Raw genomic sequence first — 22,032 nt, forward strand, 5'->3', positions numbered from 1 at the left:
TCAGTGTCTTATGATCTGGGAGGTCCCAGGAAATGGTCTGCTTCAATGAGCCATTGAAAAATTTCTCTCATCAAAACCTTTCCCCTCCTCCAGTGAACCTCTGTTCTGTTTGCTACAAAGTAATGGGACTCCATGGAGGATGCCAGGAACATTAGACCCCTTGATTTTTAATCCTCCAAGCCTTTTCCCCTTTTTTCCATTTATCATCTAAACTAGAAATGTGCTTTGCTCTTTATCTGCAAATAATTGTAGCCATTGGAAGCTCTGTGAATCAGGGGTCAGGTCATCCAGAAATCCTGGACCGCAGGGTGGGCAAAATGGCAAAACCTGTCAGAAAGATTGGCCGGCAATGGTTTCAGATGGCTGGGAAGTAATAGACAAAGTAGGAGCGATGCCAAAAGAAAACCACTATGTTGCTCTGGGTGCTGCCCTGCCCGCCCTCTGTTTCATGAGCGTTCTCTCCAGTTCCCTACTGTCCACGCCTTATCTTCCCCTGTCCTCTTCTCCTCCACGACTCTCCCACTCCTGGAACAGGCCAGGCTCATTCTCACTTCGAAGCTTTTCCCCTGTTCCTTCCACTTGGAATGCTGTTCCTTTGTTGGCTGTCTCCTTTTTTTTTTTGGCTCCTTCTTACAAGGCAGGGCTAAGCCTAAATGGGACACCTTCCAAGGGGCCTCCTTGGATCCCCCTGTGGGAGGTAGCCACCATCCTATACCCTGTCACTCTCTCACCCATTAGCACCTTGTATCGCCACCTGTCTCTGAAGTCACCTTGGTTATATACGGCTTTACTCGTATATACTCGAATCTTGTCTGAAAGCTCCGAGGCCAGGGGCTACTCTGGTCTGACTCGGTCACCTCTGTATTCTGAGGACACAGCATAGACTTGTGCACAATCTAACAAAGACGTTCCCAGGTGTTTTATTAATTCACGACCATATTTCCTGGCGTCATCTTTGCTGAGATGGGCCTAACTGACCTAGATAGATGTAGATATAAATTTATTTATTTAGGATACTAAGATCCTTTTCTGTGTTATCTTGTCAGGAAATGGAAGCGTAACAAGGGACTGGAATCAGCAGGCCTGGGTGAGTTCTGGCTTCCACTCGTAACCTTGGGCAACGTGCTTCAGCACGGGTCTCCCCATGTGGGAGATGGGCAGAATGCTGGCGTGCTCAGGGAGCACAGTGAGGTCCTGCTGGGACCGTGTGGGGAAGGCCCTCTGGAGACTGTTGGCTGCTGTGGGAATGGGGCTCTGCTGTCCCTCTCTGGCCTTCAATGACCTCAGGGGTCTCCTCCTTCAGCAGACCGGTCCATGACTCTGCTGGTGGTCTCTCTGTGCCCTGGAAGGATGGAATCACATGATCTGAGGTCAGAATAAAGCCACCCACTTTATATTCTTCACTGATAGAGGTACAGACTGTCTTGAGGTCACAGACACAAATGTCAGGGGCAAAGGGCCGAGCACCAGGAAAAGAGACAACAGATGCTGCTTGATGATCACCCCAAAGAGCAGCCCGCCAACAGGGCCTGGGGAGCAACTAGTGGGGTGGACGGGGCCCTAGGCTTTCAGGCAGGCAGACCTCAGCCACTTCCACAGACATGCCATGAGAAAGCCACCCTGATTCCCTGGGTGCCATCAGCCATATCTATAAAACAGTGTGATGAAACCAGCCCTGCCTGTTTCAGGGCTACTGTGATCATCAAGTTAAGGTAAAGGATTTCAACAGGTGAGTCAGGGAGCATGCTTCTGAGAAAGAAGTAGACATTGAGGGATGTCCAAGGCCTCCAGCTCCCCAGAGACCCCCGCTCCACCCCACGATCCATCCTCCTGTTTGCTGCTCAAAGCCGAAGGCTGCGGGCACCAACTCAAACACTTGTAGGGCCAGAGGGGTTTCCTGAGAAGGTGAAGCAGGCCAGGAGCAGGACGTTAAGGAGTGGTGAGGACTGCGGAGGCTGGAAGGGCTCATGCTCTGGGGAAGGGGGTCTTTCCAGAGAAGCCAGAGCTGGTTGTTTGCGCCATCCTGTCTCTGACCCACCAATGTTCAACTCTAGTTGAAGGTATTCAGGGTTTGTAAGGAAATCAGCAAGAATTGGAGGCATAATAGCGTCCAATTAGGCTTAGGAAACAAAAGATGGGAAGGAGGTGGAGGAAATGGGGAGACTTCGACAGGTCAGTAAGCAGCTGAGCATCAGACAGTGGATGTGCTGATTGGTCTAAGGTCAGGGGTGCCTCCACTGCTCTCTCTCCTCACCACGTGCTCTTTGCAAGCACCGCTCAGACACTGCCTGGTCCCTGAGTAGCCCAAGTCCTTCTCCATCCTTTCCCTCTGCCTGGGAACGCACCTGTGGTGGGCTGGCGGGGGGCTCAGCCTTTCTGCTGAGGATCGCCCTCTGCAGGGCTTCGTTCTCCACCTGGATGGCTCTGAGCACGGCTGAGGCGTCCTCCTCTCGGTCCTCATCCTTGCGCACGAGTTTTCGGGTTGCTGATAGGGGTCTCTCTCGGCGGCTTCCAGGTCCTGGGGGTAGAAAACAGGGGGCGAGCCTTTAGATTGCATTCTTGGAGGACAGCTCCAAATCGATTAGACTCAAATTGAGGAACATTCTATAAAAACAACTGGCCCATACTCTCCAAAAATGTCAAGGTCAAAAAAGACAAAGACAGCCTGGAGAGCTGCTCTAGATGAAAGCAGTTGGGGCAGACATGGCAGCTGAATGCAATGGCGATCCCGAGGCTGGATCCTGGGTCGGCAAACATCCCTGTAAAGAACATTGTTGTAGCAAGCGGAGAAATCCGAGTAGAGTCTGTGACTTGGATAATAGTATTGTATTAATGCTAAATATCCTGAATTTCATACGTAAGTGCGCTGTGGCGATGTAAAATGAATGCCCTTGTTCTTAGGAGATACATACTGCAGTGTTCAGGGTAAAGTGGGATGCTGTCTACAATTTAATCTCAAATGATTTAAAAATACACACACGCAGAGCAAATATAAAGCAACTGCAGCAAAATGTTAACAACTGGTGAACCTGGGGGAATGGGAGTGTCATTTGTACTATCCTTGCAACTTGCCTTTACATCTAAAATTGAAATAAAAAGTTAAAAAGTTAGCCCTCTAACAAAGTGCCTATAAGGACTAATACCTGACATTGTGAAGGAGGATGGGTATTTGGGAATATTTTTGCTTTGTTTCATATTTACATGGGAAATAAGAGTTACAAAGAAATTACTCCTCAACTGAAGAAAAAAAAGTATTGCAAAGCTGTAGTCGATTCTGGAAGTTCTAAGGAGTGGAACACTGATTTTATAATATGCAAAAATATTTGCAATATATGAAAAAGTACCCAACAAGACTGGTTGGAAAAAAATACATTATGGTATGTTTACCCAATGGAATACTACGCATCTGTAAAAAGGAAGGCATTCTAAAATATCTATAGATAAATATGGTGACCTGAATTTGCTTCATAATCACCTGGGGTGTGGGTGTGGGTGCAGATGAAATTGGCCATCAATTGACCATTGCCAAGGTTGGGTAATGAACATGGGGGGTTATGATAACATCCTCTCAATTACTTATGGTTGGATTCTTTCTCTGTTAAAAAAAAAAATCTCCATTTAAAAATAGAACTGCTCAAAATGTTTCCATTGGGATGTTTAAAGAGGCTTTAACCTACTAAATTTCAACCCCTAGGCAAATATTTATTGAGTGCCACTCTGCCAGGCTCTGTTCTTAGCACTGGGGACACAGCAGCGACCATACAGATCAAGACCCTTGCCCTTGTAGAGAGAGGCAATAGGCAGAGAAACAATAAATACTCTAGGGTGTTCCATGTCAGAAAATGATATGGAAAAAGAAGAAAAGCAGAGCAGGGTAACAGAGATGGGGTGAGCAGGGTGGCAGGGTTGGCCTGACGGAGCGTTGGGGAAGTGTGGTCCAGGAACCAGTGTGAAGTGAGAGGCCTGAGAAGGGGTGGGGAGGGCCAAGGCAGGGCCTTGGAGGACACTGTAAGGCCATTACTCCGAGAGAAATGGGGAGCCACTGAAGGCTTGAAAGCAGGGGACCTGATTTGACTTAGGTGCTGAGTGGAGAACAGAATGAAGGGAGGTGAGGGGGAAAGCAGAGAGGCCAGTTAGGGCTCCTGCAGCTGTGCAGTGGAGCGGGGACACAGACTGTGGTCAGTTTCTGCGTGTCTGTTGCAGACAGAGCCAACAGGATTTCCTGACAAGAGTAGATGTGGCTGGTGCAGAAAGAGAGTCAAGAATGATGCCAGGGTTCTGGCCTGAGGAAACAGATGATGGGGTTGCTTTCAGTTGAGCTGCAGAGGGCTGTCAGAGGAGCAGGTTTGGAAGCGAAGAGCAGGGGCAGCTTGGAGCCCAGAGATGTGATTCTGGCATCAGGGTGGAGATGTGATTCTGGCATCAGGGTGGAGCTGTCGAGTTGGCCTGTACACACACTCGAGTGTGGAGTTTGGGAGGGTGGTCTGGGCTGGAGATGTGAATTCAACCTAGGCAACTTGGTTGCATCATTTAACAATAGTATCAATGACTGACATTAACACTGGCCTATAACTAACTAACTGGGAATTGATAGCTATGACTTCTCTGGGGAGATATAGATATAGATATAGATATAGATATAGATATAGATATAGATATAGATAGCCTGGTACAAAGGCTTGTTAAAAACCAGCAACCTGGGCTTACCTGGTAGCACAGTGGTTGAGAGTCTGCCTGCCAATGCAGGGGACACGGGTTCGAGCCCTGGTCTGGGAAGATCCCACATGCCACGGAGCAACTAAGCCCGTGTGCCACAACTACTGAGCCTGCGTTCTAGTGCCCATGAGCCACAACTACTGAGCCTGCATGTCACAACTACTGAGCCTGCGTTCTAGTGCCCATGAGCCGCAACTACTGAGCCTGCATGCCACCACTACTGAGCCTGTGCTCTAGAGCCCGTGAGCCACAACTACCGAGCCCATGTGCCACAACTACTGAGCCCACGTGCCTAGAGCCCGTGCTCTGCAACAGGAGAAGCCACCGCAATGAGAAGCCCGCGCACCGCAACGAAGAGCAGCCCCCGCTCGCCACAACTAGAGAAAGCCTGTGAGCAGCAATGAAGACCCAACGCAGCGCGCAGCAACAAAGATCCAACGCAGCCAATAAATAAATAAAATTTGAAAACAAACAAACAAACAAAACCCCAGCAACCTTCCATCTCATGACCTCAGTAAACAGGCACCGCTGATTATTAGAGATTTAGTTGGAGCCCTTTATCCTCCTGCTATGTTAGAATCTGCATCTGAATGAGACTTCAAGTAGCAACACCAAGAATGGCTTTGGCAGGAGAGGGAGTATAGCCAGGTACTGGGTTGATGGAAAAGCTAAGCTAAAATGAGGGCAATTTCTTCCAGGCATCCAGGAGAGGGGCTTTGGATGTGAATGCCCAGGGACTGGGCAGGCACTCTGAGTGAGTGAGACTGAACTCGGGGTCGGGGTGGGGGAGATGGGAGGCAGCTGAGCCACTGCCCAGCTCCAGCCAATGTCTGCCAGACAGAGCGGTGCTTCTAGCGTTGCCAGGTTTTTCTCCAAGAAAAGTTAGAATCTGAAGTTTATGTGAAATCCCCCTGAATTTATTTGTTCATAAAGTATTTCAGTTTTTAGGAAATGTGAAAGCCAACAGAACCCAAGGGCTGGTCTAATACAGGCCACGGCAAGTCCAAGCTGCTCCTCCAGGAAAGTCAAGGGCACACAAAGGAAGCCTTGCATGCCTTCGGATGGCTGGCTGGATGGCTGGCTGGGTGATAATGGCAGTGGGTCATTCTCTGACTTTGATGGACTCTTGCTGTGGCTCCAGTACTGCTCCTGGGGACATAGAGTAAGGCACTGCTGGCAATGTGACCTGGGGATTCTGTTCTCCCCAGTCAAGGCTGCTTTAACTGTTTTCCTTTCTTATCAGCTACTCAGCTCGCTCTGCAACTCAGGGATGAGAAGGTGAGAGCTGGAAGGAGCTGATGGAGGTGGGGATTCTCGTTGCTATGGAAACACTGTGGGTCCAAGGGGTGTGGTGAGGCCACTGGGATCTTCCTCACCCAGGTCCCTGAAGCAGCTGGGAGGACAGGAAAAGAGAGTGAAAGAAAAGAAGCGGCCTTGAGACCCTCTGGAGCTGGAACTGAGGAATCCTGAAGCACCAACACACCCTCACCCCAAGGGGAGCTGAAGCAGAACTGGGTTCCCCGCAAGGCACAGGCATTAATGACACAGGCTCTCAACTGTCACTGCACTGTGGGATAAGATGCTGCTCTGGGTGCCGGGGTACAGACGTGGGTGGGAAAGGCATGTCCCTGTCCTCACAGACCTCACAGTCATGGGGCAGGGACAGACACGGATCAGGCACACAGGACACGCCAGCAGCAGGTGATGAGTTCTGGGGAGAAAAATCAAGTGGGATAAAAGCTAGAGATGACAGGAGGGGGAAGGACACTATTTCAGACACTCGGTCAGGGAAGGTGACATCTGAGCAGAGACGTGAAGGCGGTGAGCCTTGTGCATACCCATATGGGGAGGCTGTTCCAGGCCAAGGGAGCAGCAGGTGTCAAGGCCCTGTGGTGGGCGGAGCTTGGCACAGGGAGGAATAGCAGGGGGGCTGGCCTCGGGGAACGAGGGGAAGCCTTGGGGGCAGCGGGGGGTGGACAGGTCTCATGGGACCCTGAGGCCACGTAAGCCCCAGAGGCCTCCTCCACGCCCACCTTGTTTGCTGCTATGCCCTGGCTCCCGGCATTATGACCGTTGTCAAATGAATGGATGGAAAATGATTTCAATTCCGAACCTTGTCAATCTCAGTATTTGCGAATATCATTAAAACATGTCATTTCCTCCTCCATCTGCAGTAAAGCAGAGCTGAGAAATTCAAGGCCCCTTCAGATCCTACAGAAGATCCTACAAATAAGGGCCGAGGATCTTGTGTACAGCTAAACAAACGCGACAGCACCCTGACACTGGGGGTGCAAACTCCAGCATCAGTGCGAGGCTCGGGCAACGCCAGGATAAGCAGAACCTGAGATTCGTAAGCTCCTTCTGCATTTCCTGCCTCGAGCACTTATAGAGTCAGTCGAAGGAGAGCCCCTGCATGGTGACCCTTGCCTATTTATTGCCACTATGTGGGCAAGAGCCCCGTCCGCTTGTGCCTCAGTGGTCTGGAGCTATGGTGGAGCATCGCGCCCAACATAACTATCTGTTCTTGGCCACTACAACCTTACGATCACCTGTTCTTGGAAAAGGATAATCAGGAAGGCATTTTCTTCCAGCGGGGTTCAGCTTTGTCTGCACAAACCCTTCTGCCCTGAGCGCCTTTCACCTGGGAGGGAATGCTCCTGCAACAACACGATCGTTGGGTCCTGCCTGTGCCCTTTGAGTCATATTAGGCTAAGAAGATGCTTTTAAAAATTAAATCAGGCTTTCTCTGAGTGAAGGTCAATGCCACAGCTCCACCACCAGAGCTCTCCCCACCCATGGCTTCACAGAAACGCGTGTACACAGTGCCCGTGTCCTCCTGAATCACATCCCCACTGCCCGGCTGTGTAGACTGTGCGTTTCCTCATTGCACACGAGGTCACTGCCTTTTGATTCCATTGGAATTTCTCCTTGCTCGCTTGGGTGAGCCGTTTCTGCACTGGCCTGAGCACCACGTGAGGGTGGATTTATTCTCATCACTGATCTGGAGAACGGTGGATTTATTCACACAATAAATCGGTGCCACCAGCAAAAGCCAAATGGCACGTTTTAATTTATCCCAAGCTGCTCTTTTCTGGTAGAAAACCACTCCTCTACTGTTAACTTCACTTTCTCTTTGCTTCACTAGAACTTGGCTTTCATCTCTCTTGCAGGGAAACAAAAGAGCGTATCAATTCAGGAGATTTACCATGAATGCAGCACATGTCACAAAGAAGACATGAGGACATGGGGGCTGTCCGGTCAGCTCACCAGCCAGGTGGCTTCTTCCCACTCGCCAGCTATGACTCGAAAAGCTCAAAGTCAGAGTCTCAGCAAAATGACCCCTTCCCACATGCAAGGGACCTCTGAGATCACCTGGGAATCCACTGAAAAGGCAAACATTACATCTGAGAATCACAAGGGTCTAAGGTAGAGCTCATAGGCCGGAAGCCCAAAGGCTGAAGCCAGCCTGCAGATTGCGTTGTGTGACTTTTTTTAAAAAATTGGAAACATATGCTAAGTTAAAAAAAAAAAAAAAGAATAGGAAATCCACCTGAAAATTGGGATTCCTGGCGTCTCTTGAAAAGTCCTATGATCTGACGTGGCAATCGTGAGCTGGGGAGCAGCGCCTGCTGCAGACGGGGCATCAGTGGTGGCCACGTGCCTGTCAGCCCGGAAACTGTGCACAATTTGTGCGGTGAAATGTCCAGGGAAACAGCTGGCTTAGCCCTGTTTTGTCCTGAGCTGCACATACTCCCTCTAAACTCCAACCAGGAGGGGGAAGGGGGCTGCCCGCTGGGACAATAGCTTACATCGGAGTATTCCAGAGCCTCTGTGCATTTTAAGTTGGCTCAGCCTCAGCAGGCTACACACTTCCCACAGCGTAGGAGACCGCGACAAATGGCCACAAATGCCTCCCACCTGCAATGTGCCACATCGCCCTGTGACGCTGCAGCATGTCCCATCAAAAGGTGGGTGGAGGGCCTCCCTGGTGGCGCAGTGGTTGAGAGTCCGCCTGCCGATGCAGGGGATACGGGTTCGTGCCCCGGTCCGGGAGGATCCCATATGCCGCGGAGCGGCTGGGCCCGTGAGCCATGGCCGCTGAGCCTGCGCGTCCGGAGCCTGTGCTCCGCAACGGGAGAGGCCACAACAGTGAGAGGCCCGCATACCGCAAAAAAAAAAAAAAAAAAAAAAAAAAAAAAAAAAGGTGGGTGGAATCTGTTTCTCTAGCTGGGCATGGCCTGGTGACTTCCTTTGGCCAACAGGTCCTTAGCAGTCACGACCAAACGGAGCCTAACTTAAGAAAGCACGTACATGCTGGGGTGTGTCCTCTTGGGCTGCCTGGAGACCACCAGGCCCAGGATAATGAGACCACGTGGAGCAGAGACGAGGTGTCCCAGCTGAGGTCCTTGGGCCAGCAGGACCGCCAGATGCTGTGAGGGTGGCCGTGCGAGACCAGCCAGCCAGGCACCCACTATGGAACCGGCCAGCCCCACCGCAGCAATAATAAAAGCATTGTTGCTTACAGCCACTGTAGTGTGGAGGGGACTGTTAGGCGGCGAGAGATAGCTGATACACCTGGCTTGTCCAGGCCTGTGCTCTTCTCATCTCTGAAGCTTATTTAGGGGCCTCTCCACAGGCAGATGCTGTCTGTAACCCTTAACACTCATTCTTCCGCTGCGGTCTCTTCGTGAGCCCAGGGATGCACGTGACTTTTAATGATTTTTCAAGGAAGGCAGTCAGCCCCCATGTCCCCATCCCTGACTAAATAAATGACTTTACTCTTTCCTTGCATATTACAGTCCTTTGCTCCGCACCCGGCCCCTGAAGAATTTGTAGCAAAGTGTCCTGTGTGGTTAATTTTTGTAAGAAATGAGCAGCAGTTGCTTTCATCCTCCCAGCAGCAGTGACCTTCACGGCAACCATGTTTCCCTTCAGGGAACCACCTCTTCTCCATCTTCTCAGTCTACATGCTTTGGATGGATCTGGATCTGCCCCCACTCCTGGCCCTGCCTGGGCCCTTGGGAGAACAGGTGCCTCTCCCTGACTACAGAGACTGGAGATTGGTTCAGGGTAGAGCTGGAACTATTTGGAGAGGAGCAGTCCCTTTCCCCTGGGGTTGCTAAGTCAGTAAATGTGAGCCTGGAGCCACCAGGGACCATCTCTGGACCATGCCTGAGACTACAGATGTGGTTCTCAAAGTGTGGTCCCTGGAGCAGTAACATCAGTATCACCTAGGAACTTGTTAGGAATTAAAGCACTTAGGCTCCACCCTAGATGCACTGAATTAAAAATTGGGCAGGGTCCAAAAATCTGGTTTTAATTTGCTTGGCCAATAATTCTGATGCATGTTCAAGTTTGAGACCCACTGGACTCAAAAAGTAGAGCTAAGTGATGAAGAAACAGTTCCTGGTGATAGCATCATCTGAGTACCTGGATCCCACCATACCTGAGGGCAAATCTATAGTCCTGGACTTTTCAGGTCTCTGAGCAATACATTCTCCCTTGTTGCTTCAGCCAGTTTGGATTTCTGACACTTGCTATTAATAATGAATACTGACATATGTTATGAGACTCTGGACTTTGGCAGAACGGTCTTCCTGATGCAGGTTTTCTTGACAGAAATGCTAACTGTGCTAACTGCAGGGCTGTTAGGGTCTTCTAATTCACTCATGCTGAGGGGTGTTACTTTATTTCTGTGGTTGGCAGCTTGTCTGGGAAAAGTGGTTCAGATATATAACTTCCCTAGAGCACTCTGACAACTTGGACAGTAAACTTTCTGCATTAAAGACTGATGTTCTTTCACCTTCAACAAGACAACAGGTCTCTAGAAGTTTCCTGGAAGGCTTATTGATAGAGACCAAAGTAACCCAGGGCATGAGGCCCTTTCATTAGAACAAGGGACAATTATAGTGATAGAGAGGAATTAAGCTCTCGTGGAGTTGCACCATATGTACATTTAATTGACATAAATTCAATTTTATGACCTTGGCCAAAGATAAAGGAGCAAGGAGAGAAATAACTCTTTTAAGATGGCAGGCAACAGGTTACACATATGGTAATGGCAGGCTATCTAATCCAGACCAACCTGTCCCTGGAGCACAACTAGAAAACCTGGACTGAATAGTAGTATAAAAATCTGTTTATAAAAAGAAATCTGTTTGAAGGCATGGAGAGTGAACAGGGCTGTGAAGGGTTACAGGCAGGAGAACAGAAACCTAGAGAGGTGACCCCAGCACCTGGGAAGTGTTTCCCCTCAAGGTGCTGCTGATTCTAAGAGCTGTTGCAAGGCTGAGAAACTGAAGATAGCTGGTGATAGACTCAGGGCTACAGTCTGAGAGTCAGGATGACCTAGAAAGAGCCAGGCGTGAAGGGCACAGAAAGGTTAACAATGCAGGCAAATCTAAATTACTGTTGACTATTTTAATAATAATAATAATAATAATAATAATAATAATAATGATGATGTCTGGTGAGGTTTAATATCTAGAGAGAATTAAAATGCATGACAATAATAGCATTTAATTTTGGATGGGAGTAAATGGAGTTACAGAATTGTAAGGTCTCCACTGAATGAGAAGCAGTCAACTTGCTAATTTAAAGTAGACTCTAATACGTCAAGAATACATGTTGCAACCTCTGGTAATGACTAAAGAATAGTAAAAGAAGGTATAACTAACAAGCTAATAGAGAAGAAAAAAGAGGGATAATGTAATCAGTTCAGAATAGGGCAAGAAAGGAGAGAAAAAGGAACATAAAACAGGCGGAACAAATAAAAAGCAAACAATAAAATGGTAGATTTAAACTCAAATATATCTGCAATTACATTAAACGTAAATGGACTAAATGTGCCCATTAAAACACATAGATTGTTAGAGGATAAAAATAAAAACCAATTACATGGGGTTTACAAGAGACAAACCCCAATGTAAGGATGCAGACTGTTTGAAATGAAAGGATGAAAAAGGATACGCTACATAAACACTAACCAAAAGAAAGCTGGTCAACTTTAAGACAAAAGCATTATTAGAGTGAAAAAGAGACAACACATGGTGATAAAAGGTTCAGTTCACCAGGAAGATATAAAAAGGCTGATTTTGTATGCCCCCCAGAAAGACGTCGCCCCCACAAACAGAAAGTAAAGCATCTAAGCAGTCCAGATTTTGCCTGGACAAGTGAGAGCTGGTTTGAGTCTTCTGTCCTTTCAGCAAGTCTCAGGGTCCTGTGCCTCTGGAGGAAGAAATATCTCAGTGACCTCAGCATAATGCCAGTGCTTAAAGTCACATTTTCCCTACAACCAGACCCTAAACAAGGCCAACTGCTTCATCTGGGGCTTGACCAAGAAGCTGTATTGTCCCCACCCTGGAGGAGCAATGAGTCTCTTGGGCTTAAGGAGAGGTGATATGGCTGTATGGGGTTTTCTAGATGGAGCCACATATGCTGCACTTGATCATCAGTCTGAGGGATTTTCAAGGGTAGCTTTAACCACCTGCACTTTTTTTTGACCTTTAGAACCTCATCCCCGTGGGACATGCGGCTCCAATGTCATCCCATTTCAGTATGAGAGTGGTGACAATGCCATGGTTTTCAACTTTCCTTTTTTTCAAATTTGGCTTATGTAGGAGCCATGTATATTTAACAGATAAAGGCTGACCTCCAAACCTGTTCAAAATGAGGATTCCACCACCTCAAACAGTGCCCTCTTTAAGGGAATCAATGGGACAAACTAAGAACCAAGTGCCAGGGACAGCTGGTAATCTGATTTTTACCAGATGGACCCAGTGACATGTGTTGTTTATGTGAATGCATTGCTTCCTTGCCATGGTGGTCAGGAAACTCAAAGTCATGAGTGTGACCCCCTGAGGCATTCATCTGTTCACCCCTTGGTGTCAACTTATTGTTCCTACTCTTGTTTTCCCTTTACCTTCATTTCCTTACATATTTGTTAAAGTCTTCTTGCACTACAAAATTTGTTAGAACATGTCAGAACTTCTTGGAGAAAGGCAGATTATAAATAATTAATGAAACTCGACTTCTCAAAATGCTGTACATGAAGGTGTGACTTGTTGAAGTCTTAACCTCCTAGTACCTGTGAATGTGACCTTATTTGGAAATAGGGTCTTTGCTGATGATCGAGTTAAGATGAGGTCATTAGGGTGGGCCTCAATCCAATATGACTGGTACCCTTATAAAAAGGGGAAACTTGGACCCAGAGACAGATGTGTATACAGGAAAGCACCAGGTAAAGGTTGGAGTTATGTTGCCAAAAGGCAAGGAAATACCAGAAGCTAGGAGAGAAGCCTGGTACAGATTCACCCCTAGTGCCTTCAGAAGGAACACGGCCCTGCTGACACCTTGATCTTGGACTTCCCAGCCTCCAGAAATGTGACACAATAACTTTCTATTGCTTAAGCCGATCAGATTGTGGTACTTTGTTACAGCAGCCCTGGGAAATGAATACAGTATTTGAAATGATTTTAGCTGATACATGGTTTAACTTTAAAAATGTTAACAGTTATATATTTATATTAATGAACATTAGAAAAAACAGAACAAGTGACTCCAACCTGTGGATTTTAGACACGTCATTGCTTAGAACTAGATTGATGTGGGTATGTCGCAAGCAAATAGCAGTTTAGTTGACACACAAGGGGCCATGCAGTGGAGTGATTGAGAACAGATACTCTGCAGCCAGGTTTTAAACACTGGCTTTACACTTACTGGCTGTGTGACCTTGGACAGATTCCTCAACCTCTCTGTGCCTTGGTTTCCTCTGTATAATAGTGTTGATAATAGCAGTACCTACTGCACGGGGTTGTTTGGGTGATTAAATGCAAGATTAACACGTGTGGTACAAAACACAGCCTGGGAGCTGGTTCAGTCCTTTGTAAGTGCTGGTTCTTCATTTTATTACCCAGAAACGTAAATATTTAGTGATCGGGCTTCTCTGGTGGTGCAGTGGTTGAAAGTCCGCCTGCCGATGTGGGGGACACGGGTTCGTGCCCCGGTCTGGGAGGATCCCACATGCTGCAGAGCAGCTGGGCCCAGGAGCCATGGCCACTGAGCCTGCGCGTCTGGAGCCTGTGCTCCGCAATGGGAGAGGCCACAGCAGTGAGAGGCCCGTGTACCGCAAAAAAAAAAAAAAAAAAAAATTTAGTGATCATGGCCTGCACATGAAGGAGGGAGATCCCAGTGAGCCCAGTAGGACGGCTGGGAAGGGTGATTGACTGCCAGTGTGCTGCTCCCACTCTACCAGGGGCTCTGGCAGTTTCCTGCACAGTGGCACTCTACCCTTGGTTTCATTTCTTTTAACAACTTGTCTTGGAGGGATTTTCTAAAAAGCCATTTTTTAATTTTTTCACATAGAGTGAACACCAGCAGTACAGACTGGAGTCCTGTCAACTCGAGCAGTGGTCAGTGGAGCCAGTCCAGGTGTAGAAGAAACAATGGCTCAGGGCTTGCCCTCCACACTCTCCACCAGCTGACCCTGAGCAAGCACTTGCTCTGAGCCAGGTGCTCCTCTAAGCAGTCTATCCATCCAGTCCTTTAATCCTTATTCTGACCCTCAGAGGAGAGTCTTACTCTTATCCCTGTTTGGCAGATGGGAGAGTGAGACCCAGAGAGGTTAAGTAACCTGCCCAAGGTCACAGAGCTGGTAGGTGGACGGGAAGGATTTGTAACAGGTGGTCAGGCTGCAGAGTCTGCCAGGCCTATTTTCTGCCAGGGTTTCTGGGCTGGTGGGCTGTCAGCCCAGAGCTGCTGGTGGGCTGTCTCACCACCCTAAGAGCCTTTCTGAGAATGTAGGGCATAAAGGAGAAGCTGACCAAGAGGTGGGGAGAGGCAGACTGCTGACATACTTTAATTACTGGGGTCTGGCTGTGCCCAAAGGTTACCCCACCTTTGAAAGTTCATTTACATGGGTTGATGTAGATGCTTTTCCTTCAATCCACTATTTTTATCACTTGCTCTCTAAAATGCTTTGCCTTGTATTAGTCCGGTCTTTTCCCCCCATCAGTTTGGGGCTTGATAAGGGTTACTCAGGGAATGCTTGGGTGCCACCTTAGCCAGACCTCCACCTGCAGCTCTGCCTCAGGGCTCCACCGGCACCCAGAGCCTCCTGAGCCAGAGCACTGGAGGGTCAACACCACCAGGCGCAGCCCACAACCCAGGACCGAAGGGAGGGTCCCTCATCCACCCCAGGGTGGGAGCAGGCTTCTGCTCAGCCCCGCCCCCTGAACTCCCCAGCAAGGTGGAGCTCCACTTGCCCAGTGAACTTGCTTGGTGATGAAGCCAGTTTGGGCTCCTCCCCTTTCCTGTCCCCTTCCAGGGACCACCTCCCAACTAGATTACTTGTTCTGAAAACCTTATCTCAGAGTCTGGTTCTGGGGAATCCAAACCAAGACAACATTTACATAGCAGGGAGCAAATGCTCAGTAAGTGAAAGGATTCTTATCACTTCCTCCGCCTCCTTCCAGCTGCCCTGAGCTGCTGGGAAAAGAGCTTCAAGCCTCAGGCCTCATGCATGGAGTGCACTGGTCCAGATCTGGGAACTGTGACTGTTTGGAGTAGGGGTTGCTTCCTGCCACCAGGAAACAGTCCCTCCAGCTCCTCAGTAAACGTGGATGGAACGTCATGGCCACAGAGGTCACTTGTCTAACAAGGCTGGCTGCCTGGGGCTGGATTTTGCCCTAGGCACCCCACAGTTCCAAATTCTTAGGACACCAGGATGCCTTTACTCTCTGAGGTTCTTTGGATCACAGAAATCAGAAGCAAGTTGCCCTCACAGAGTCACTCCAGCCACTAGTTTGGATCCACAGCATCAGACTGAGATGTTTCATCTGCAGCCACCAGTGTGTGCAGTCTGCTGGTTAAGGACACAGCAGTGGAGTCACTCCACCAGGGTTTGAGGCCTACATCTGCTGCTTTCCAGCTGTGTGAGTCACCTGCTCTGTGCCTCAGTTCCTCATCTGAGAAATGGGCACAATCGGAGAACCCACCTCAAAGCCTGGTGATAAGGATTATAATTTGCCTACACATATAAATTACATATATAATTTACTTATACAGTAAGTCCCCTACACACGAATGAGTTCTGCTCTGAGAGTGGGTTCGTAAGTCCAATTTATTCCTAAGTCCAACAGAGTTAGCCTAGATACCCAACTAACACAGTCAGCTATATAGTGCTGGACCGTAATAGGTTTATAATACTTTTCACACAAATAATACATAAAAAACAAACACAAAAAATAAAGAAAACATTTTTAGGGGACTTCCCTGGCAGCCCAGTGGTTAAGACTCTGTGCTCCCAGTGCAGGGGTTGTGGGTTCGATGCCTGGTTGGGGAATTAAGATCCCACATGCCGTGCATGGTGTGGCCAAAAAAACAAACAAACAAAAACAACAACCAAACATTTTAAATCTTACAGTACAGTACCTTGAAAAGTACAGTAGTACAGTACAACAGCTGGCATCCAGGGGCTGGCATCGAGTGAACAGGCAAGAAGAGTTATTGACTGGATGAGGGAGAGGAGGTGGGAGATGGTAGAGCTGAAGGATCGTCAGCAATAGGAGATGGAGGGCAAGCTGCAATGTCACTGAAGTCTGATGTTGATGGAACGCATGTTCACATCTTTGAAAGTTTGCAACTTGAAGGTTCGTACATAGGGGACTTACTGCATATAGATGAGTAAATTTCATATAGAATATATATATAAGTAAACTATATAATGTATATAAGTAAATGATAAGTAAACACATAGTAAATTGTAATAAATAAAAGCTTACAATGGTGGCTGGCTCATGGTAAGTACTCAATCAATGGACCCCCTCATTTCATTAGAAGGGCGGCACATGGACCTTTCACCATAAACTTCTTTGCACCTTTAGAAATGTAGTATCATCTGCATGTATTGTTACCCATATAAAGTAAGCAAATTCATTTAAAAGTAAAAACAAAAATAAAACAAATTTTCAATTATAACCACACCTTGGTTGTAGACCCAGAAAATAACTGTGACAGATAATTTTAGGTGTCCACTCGACTAGGCCATGGGGAGCCCAGCTATTTGGTCAAACATTATTCTGGATGTTTCTGAGAGGATGTTTGGGGGTGAGATTAACATTTTAGTTGACAGAAGAAAACAGACTGCCCTCCATAGTGTGGGTGGGCCTCATCCAATCAGTGGAAGGCCTGAATAAAACAAAAAACGCTGATCCTCCCATGAACAAGAGAGAATCCTCCAGCCTCCGGATTTCATCTGCAACACTGGCCCTTCCTGCCTGCTGGCCTTCGAACTGGAACACTCACTGACTTTTCCTCGGTCTCCAGCCTGCTGACCCATCGTATAGATCGGACTTGGCAGCCTCCATAATTGCATGAGCCAATTCCTTACAACAAATTTCTCTCTGGGGGAAGGAAGGACTGGAGGTATGGGGTTAGCAGATGAAAACCATTACATACAGAATGGATGGACAACAAGGTCCTACTGTATAGCACAGGGAACTATATTCAATATCCTGGGGTAAACCATAATGGAAAAGAATATATAAAAGAATGTATATATGTGTATAACTGAGTCATTTTGCTGTGCAGCAGAAATTAACACAACATTGTAAATCAACTATACTTCAATAAAAAAAATAAATTTCTCCACCTCTCTCTCTCTATATATATATATGTATGTATATATATATATGCATATGTATATACACACACATCCTATTGGTTCTGTTTCTCTGGAGACGTTGACCCAATAATACATTTGCTAAAGGTCAGCTCAGGCCTCGGGGAGGAGGGTGATGAAGCAAGGACTCCTCCATCACGGCACCCCAACTGACCCAAAGCCCAGCCCCAACTGCTCGGGGGTGGGCACAGAACTCTTACTTGAGCATGCCCTCTCCTGATCTGGGAACACGGTCAGGGGCTGGGGACTCAGGTTTGGCTCAGGTTTGCTGGGAATGAAGACCTCAGCGTTGTCCTTCCGCTTAGCAGACAAATTCCTTTCCTTTTTATTACCTGTAAAAACACAATCGTTTATATGTCAAACACTGAGTGCAGGCAGAGTTGGGAAATTCTGCTCCAGCACCTGTTTATTTGTGCATTCACTTATTCATTCAACAAATGTTGATGGAATCCCTGCTCTGTGCCAGGCACCATGCTCATTTTGGATTTGTTGCAGACAACAAAACAAGTTTGCTGAGAGCCGTTATGTGCCAAGTACCACATTTTGGTAAATAAGTGAATTCTTCTAGGACACACACAGGTTTTCAAGTTTTAACATTTCTGAATAGGGACAAGTCTTATAAACAAGGGGGTGCTGGGTTTAATTGGCAGCAAGATACATAAAATAATGATGTAACCAAGGATATGCAGGAGCAGGAAAAGTATAGTAGGACATGTTTGCTGCCCTCAAGGCACATTCTCGCCAAGGAAAAGGACGGTTGAATGGATAAGAGAGCAGGGCTGGCACAGAAGATCCAGTACCAGGGTCACAGAGGAGCATGCAGCCTGGAGGACAGGGCTGGCAGGTGTGTAGCCGACATGAAGAGAACCCTTACAGATGACCGGGGTGTCTCCAGGGCACAGAACTGGGGGGCATTCAGACACAGGGAACAGTGTGTGTGAAGGCTTGAGAGCTGACATGCGTGTGGCAGGTGGGTGGCTAGGGTCTGGGCTGGCGAGAGGAGCCGGACAGTGAAGGGCCCACGGGCCATGATTTATAGTCAGTGTTTCCCAAAGTGGGGTGCCTGGATCACTGGTGAAATAGGTGATGACTGGCACTTCCCTGGTGGCTCAGTGGATAAGAATCCACCTGCCAAAGCAGGGTACATGGGTTTGATCCCTGGTCCGGGAAGATCCCACATGCCGCGGAGCAACTAAGCCCGTGCGCCACACTACTGAGCCTGCGCTCTAGAGCCCGCGAGCCACAACTACTGAGCCCATGTGGCACAACTACTGAAGGCTGTGTGCCTAGAGCCCATGATCTGCAACAAGAGAAGCCACCACAACGAGAAGCCCGCGCATCACAACAAAGAGTAGCTCCCGCTCGCCTCAACTAGAGAAAGCCCGCGCGCAGCAATTAACACCCAACACTGCCAAAAATAAATAAAATTAAAAAAAAGAAAGCAATTATCTATCTTAACGTGTATGGGAAAAAAATAAGCAACCAGTGTATCAAACCTTGATTTCATATATATTATTATGTGGAACAATCCTAGAATTATGAAAGAAAAGAAAGAAGGAGTGAGGAAGGAAGGGGTGAGGGGGTGGAGAGAGAAGGAAAGAAGGAAAGAAGAAAGGTGACTGGTTTAAATAACAGCTAAAAAATAGTATGAGTGGTCTGTGAATTTGGCAAAAAAAAAAAAAAAAAAAAATTGTGAAGAAGGTTTGCAAAGGGCACAAGTCTGGGTAAAGTGGCTCCAGGCAGGAAAGCAGCCCAGGGGGCAGCGAGGCAGGTGGCTAAATGGAATAAAGAGAAAAAGCAGGGAGAAGAGTTAGGTCCCTGGACTTGGGAACCTCCAGCCTGGGAAGGCAGAAAACCTGGGAAGTGTCTGCTCAAATTCAAAGGAAATCCTGGGGCCTGTGGTGGCCCAAAGGAGGGAAGCCCCAGAATCAAGGGCACTATGGGATTCTTGGGAGCTCAGGGTAGATGTTGGGGATGAGTGTGGGGTCTGTCCGACTTGCACTAACCTCTCTGCTATCCCCCCTTGACTTTGCAAAGGACACGTGTTTCTCTACACTTTCTCAAGGAGTGCATGAATGAACAGCCCATAACCAAGCACATCTTTTCAGGTGTCTGCTGACTGTTCTTGAGTAAACACTCAGGATTATCTCAGAACTCCAATCCCATGCTGGGGTCTGGGGAGACCTTGTAACAGGCCCCTCAGCCTCCTTCTTGCTCCCCTTGTTGGGAGCCTGTCTCCTGCTGGGGCTGAGAAGCCAGCCAGGGGCTGCAGATGAAAGGGGCGGCTGAGAGCGGCGGTAGGGGGTGTTCGTGACGCCCTCGTGTACTGCAGACTGGGCACCCGCCGCCTGCATCAGACGTCACCAGGGTCAACTCGGGGCCTGCCGAGCAATCTAATTGTTAAAAAATGTAAAATGGCAAGAAAGTGAAGTTCTCTCCTTTAGCCATTTTTTTTTTTTTTTTTTTTTTGCGGTACGCGGGCCTCTCACTGCTGTGGCCTCTCCCGTTGCGGAGCACAGGCTCTGGACGCGCAGGCTCAGCGGCCATGGCTCACGGGCCCAGCCGCTCCGCGGCATTGTGGGATCTTCCTGGACCGGGGCACGAACTCGTGTCCCCTGCATCGGCAGGCGGACTCTCAACCACTGCGCCACCAGGGAAGCCGTCTCCTTTAGCTTTATGCCCAGTATCACTATTAAACTGCCTGGGGTCCAACTGCTCCCCTTCTATGGCCCGGTCCTCCACACCCGGAAGTGACTGTCATACCCATTCCCACCTCCATCCCCGCCACACCCCAGTTTCCAGGGCAGAGGCCCAGTCAACCCCCTCACAGCACTTCCCTTCCCCTTGGAGGAAACACAACCCACAGCAATGATGCAGCCCCAGTGGGTCTCACTCAAAAGGGCATGTTCATTGCCGTGACCACCAGATGCTTTAGCAGGTGGGCATAGTCCTTCATTTATTTTAAAGATTTCCCGAATGGCTTGAATGTGCCAGGTGAAGGCTGCAAGCTGGGGATGCAACAGAGGGGAAGAGCTGGCCTGTGCCCTGGCAGAGCTCACAGGCCGGAGGGAGAGAAAGGCAACTGCGGGCATTGAGACGAGTGCCATGATGATGCTACAGGAGCAGAGCAGGCACCGACCTAGCTGGCCAGGCTGGGAGTGCCAAGAAGGCTTCCTGGAGGAAGCAGCCTCTGAGCTGAGTCTCGAGGAAAAAGCAGGGAGCCAGGTCTCATGGGCCAGAGTGGAGAGGAAAGGAAATGTGGTGATCTAGGTGGAGGGAACAGCCCAGCAAGGAGGTGAGAGCATGTCGGAGGGACAAATGTTCTCTTCGCTGGAGACATCAACCGTGGGGTGTAGATTTTCCAGAGTTGCCTGTTATTATGTCCCCCCAAGACTCATAGGTTCAAGTCCTAACCCCCAATACCTCAGAATATGGCTGTATTTGGAGGTAGGGTCACCAGAGAGGTAGTTAAGGTAAAATGAGGCCTTTAGAGTGGGCGCTAAGCCAACATGACTGGTGTCCTTATAAGAGGAGGAGATTAGGACACAGGGACACACAGAGGGAAGACCATGTGAGGACACAGGGAGAAGGTAGCCATCTGCAACCCAAGGACAGAGGCCTCAGAAGACACCAAGCTTGCCGAAGTCCTGATCTTGGATTTCTAGCCTCCAGAACTGTGAAAAAAATGACATTTCGGTGGCTGTTGATGCCACCCCTGGTCTGTGTACTTTGTTACGGCAGCCTGGGCAGACGAATATACTCACTGCCTGATTTCAAACATTCCCTCATTTCTCCTTCCTTAGGTTCACTCATGCTTCCCCATTGGTTGGTCTTGGTATTTGGTTCAGGAAATACGGCACCTCCAGCTTTGGGGAGAATGCCCTAACCGTAACCCTCCCTGCCACCCACCAATTGTTCTGTTGACTCTACCTTCTAGGGTGATTTCTGAAAAACCTGCTCCAGTGGACAGTTGCTGTTGGGAGAGCCCAGCTGCTTTCCTTCTCCTTCAGATTCGCCTTAATTTTCCTTTGGAAACTACTATCTCCGTCCATGTGGTTTGGGTGGCGATAACCACACCCCCAGTCCTGTTGGCTGGACCTGGCCAATCAGAGCCACAGTGACTAGTTCAGAGATGTGACCCCACGTGGGTTCAAGAGCCAAGTCTGGGACTTTTGCTGGAGCTTTTAGGAAGAGAAATCCACTTTCTGATGGAGTTGCAAAGCCAGTGTCTCAATTCTGCGTCTATATGTGGAAAGCCCACTTGAGAATGGTGCCAAGAAAAAAGAAGGAAGAGAGAAGAGGGAGAAAAGGAAGAAGGGAAGGGGAGGGGAGGGGAACGGAAGTGAGTCCTATTGCAGCCTTGGACTCCTTAGTTATCCAAGTCAATAAATAGTCCCGGGCTTCCCTGGTGGCACAGTGGTTGAGAGTCCGCCTGCCGATGCAGGGGACGCAGGTCCGTGCCCTGGTCCGGGAAGATCCCACATGCTGCAGTGGCTGGGCCTGTGAGCCATGGCTGCTGAGCCTGCGCGTCTGGAGCCTGTGCTCCGCAACGGGAGAGGCCACAGCAGTGAGAGGCCCGCGTACCGTAAAAAAAAAAAAAAAAAAAAAAATAGTCCCTTTTGCTCAAGTCAGTTTCA

At 48.6% G+C, this 22,032-nt stretch overlaps 1 protein-coding gene across 3 annotated transcripts in view; it reads right to left on the reverse strand.

Annotated features, from left to right (window-relative positions):
* Positions 1-22,032, reverse strand: part of KATNIP (katanin interacting protein) — a 195,069-nt gene that overhangs the window by 79,687 nt on the left and 93,350 nt on the right. For 2 of the 3 annotated variants that reach the window (XM_081256319.1, XM_081256321.1), the window contains exons 8-10: positions 17,596-17,727; positions 2,346-2,518; positions 1,283-1,342 (exon numbers count right to left, since the gene is read on the reverse strand). In XM_081256319.1, coding sequence (XP_081112445.1) covers positions 1,283-1,342; positions 2,346-2,518; positions 17,596-17,727 — 365 coding nt within the window. The remainder of the gene's footprint in view (positions 1-1,282; positions 1,343-2,345; positions 2,519-17,595; positions 17,728-22,032) is intronic. The other variant, XM_081256320.1, reaches the window with a different exon arrangement.

The sequence above is a fragment of the Mesoplodon bidens genome, assembly GCF_964165515.1.
Source record: "Mesoplodon bidens genome assembly, chromosome: 15".
Taxonomy (NCBI): Eukaryota; Metazoa; Chordata; class Mammalia; order Artiodactyla; family Ziphiidae; genus Mesoplodon; species Mesoplodon bidens.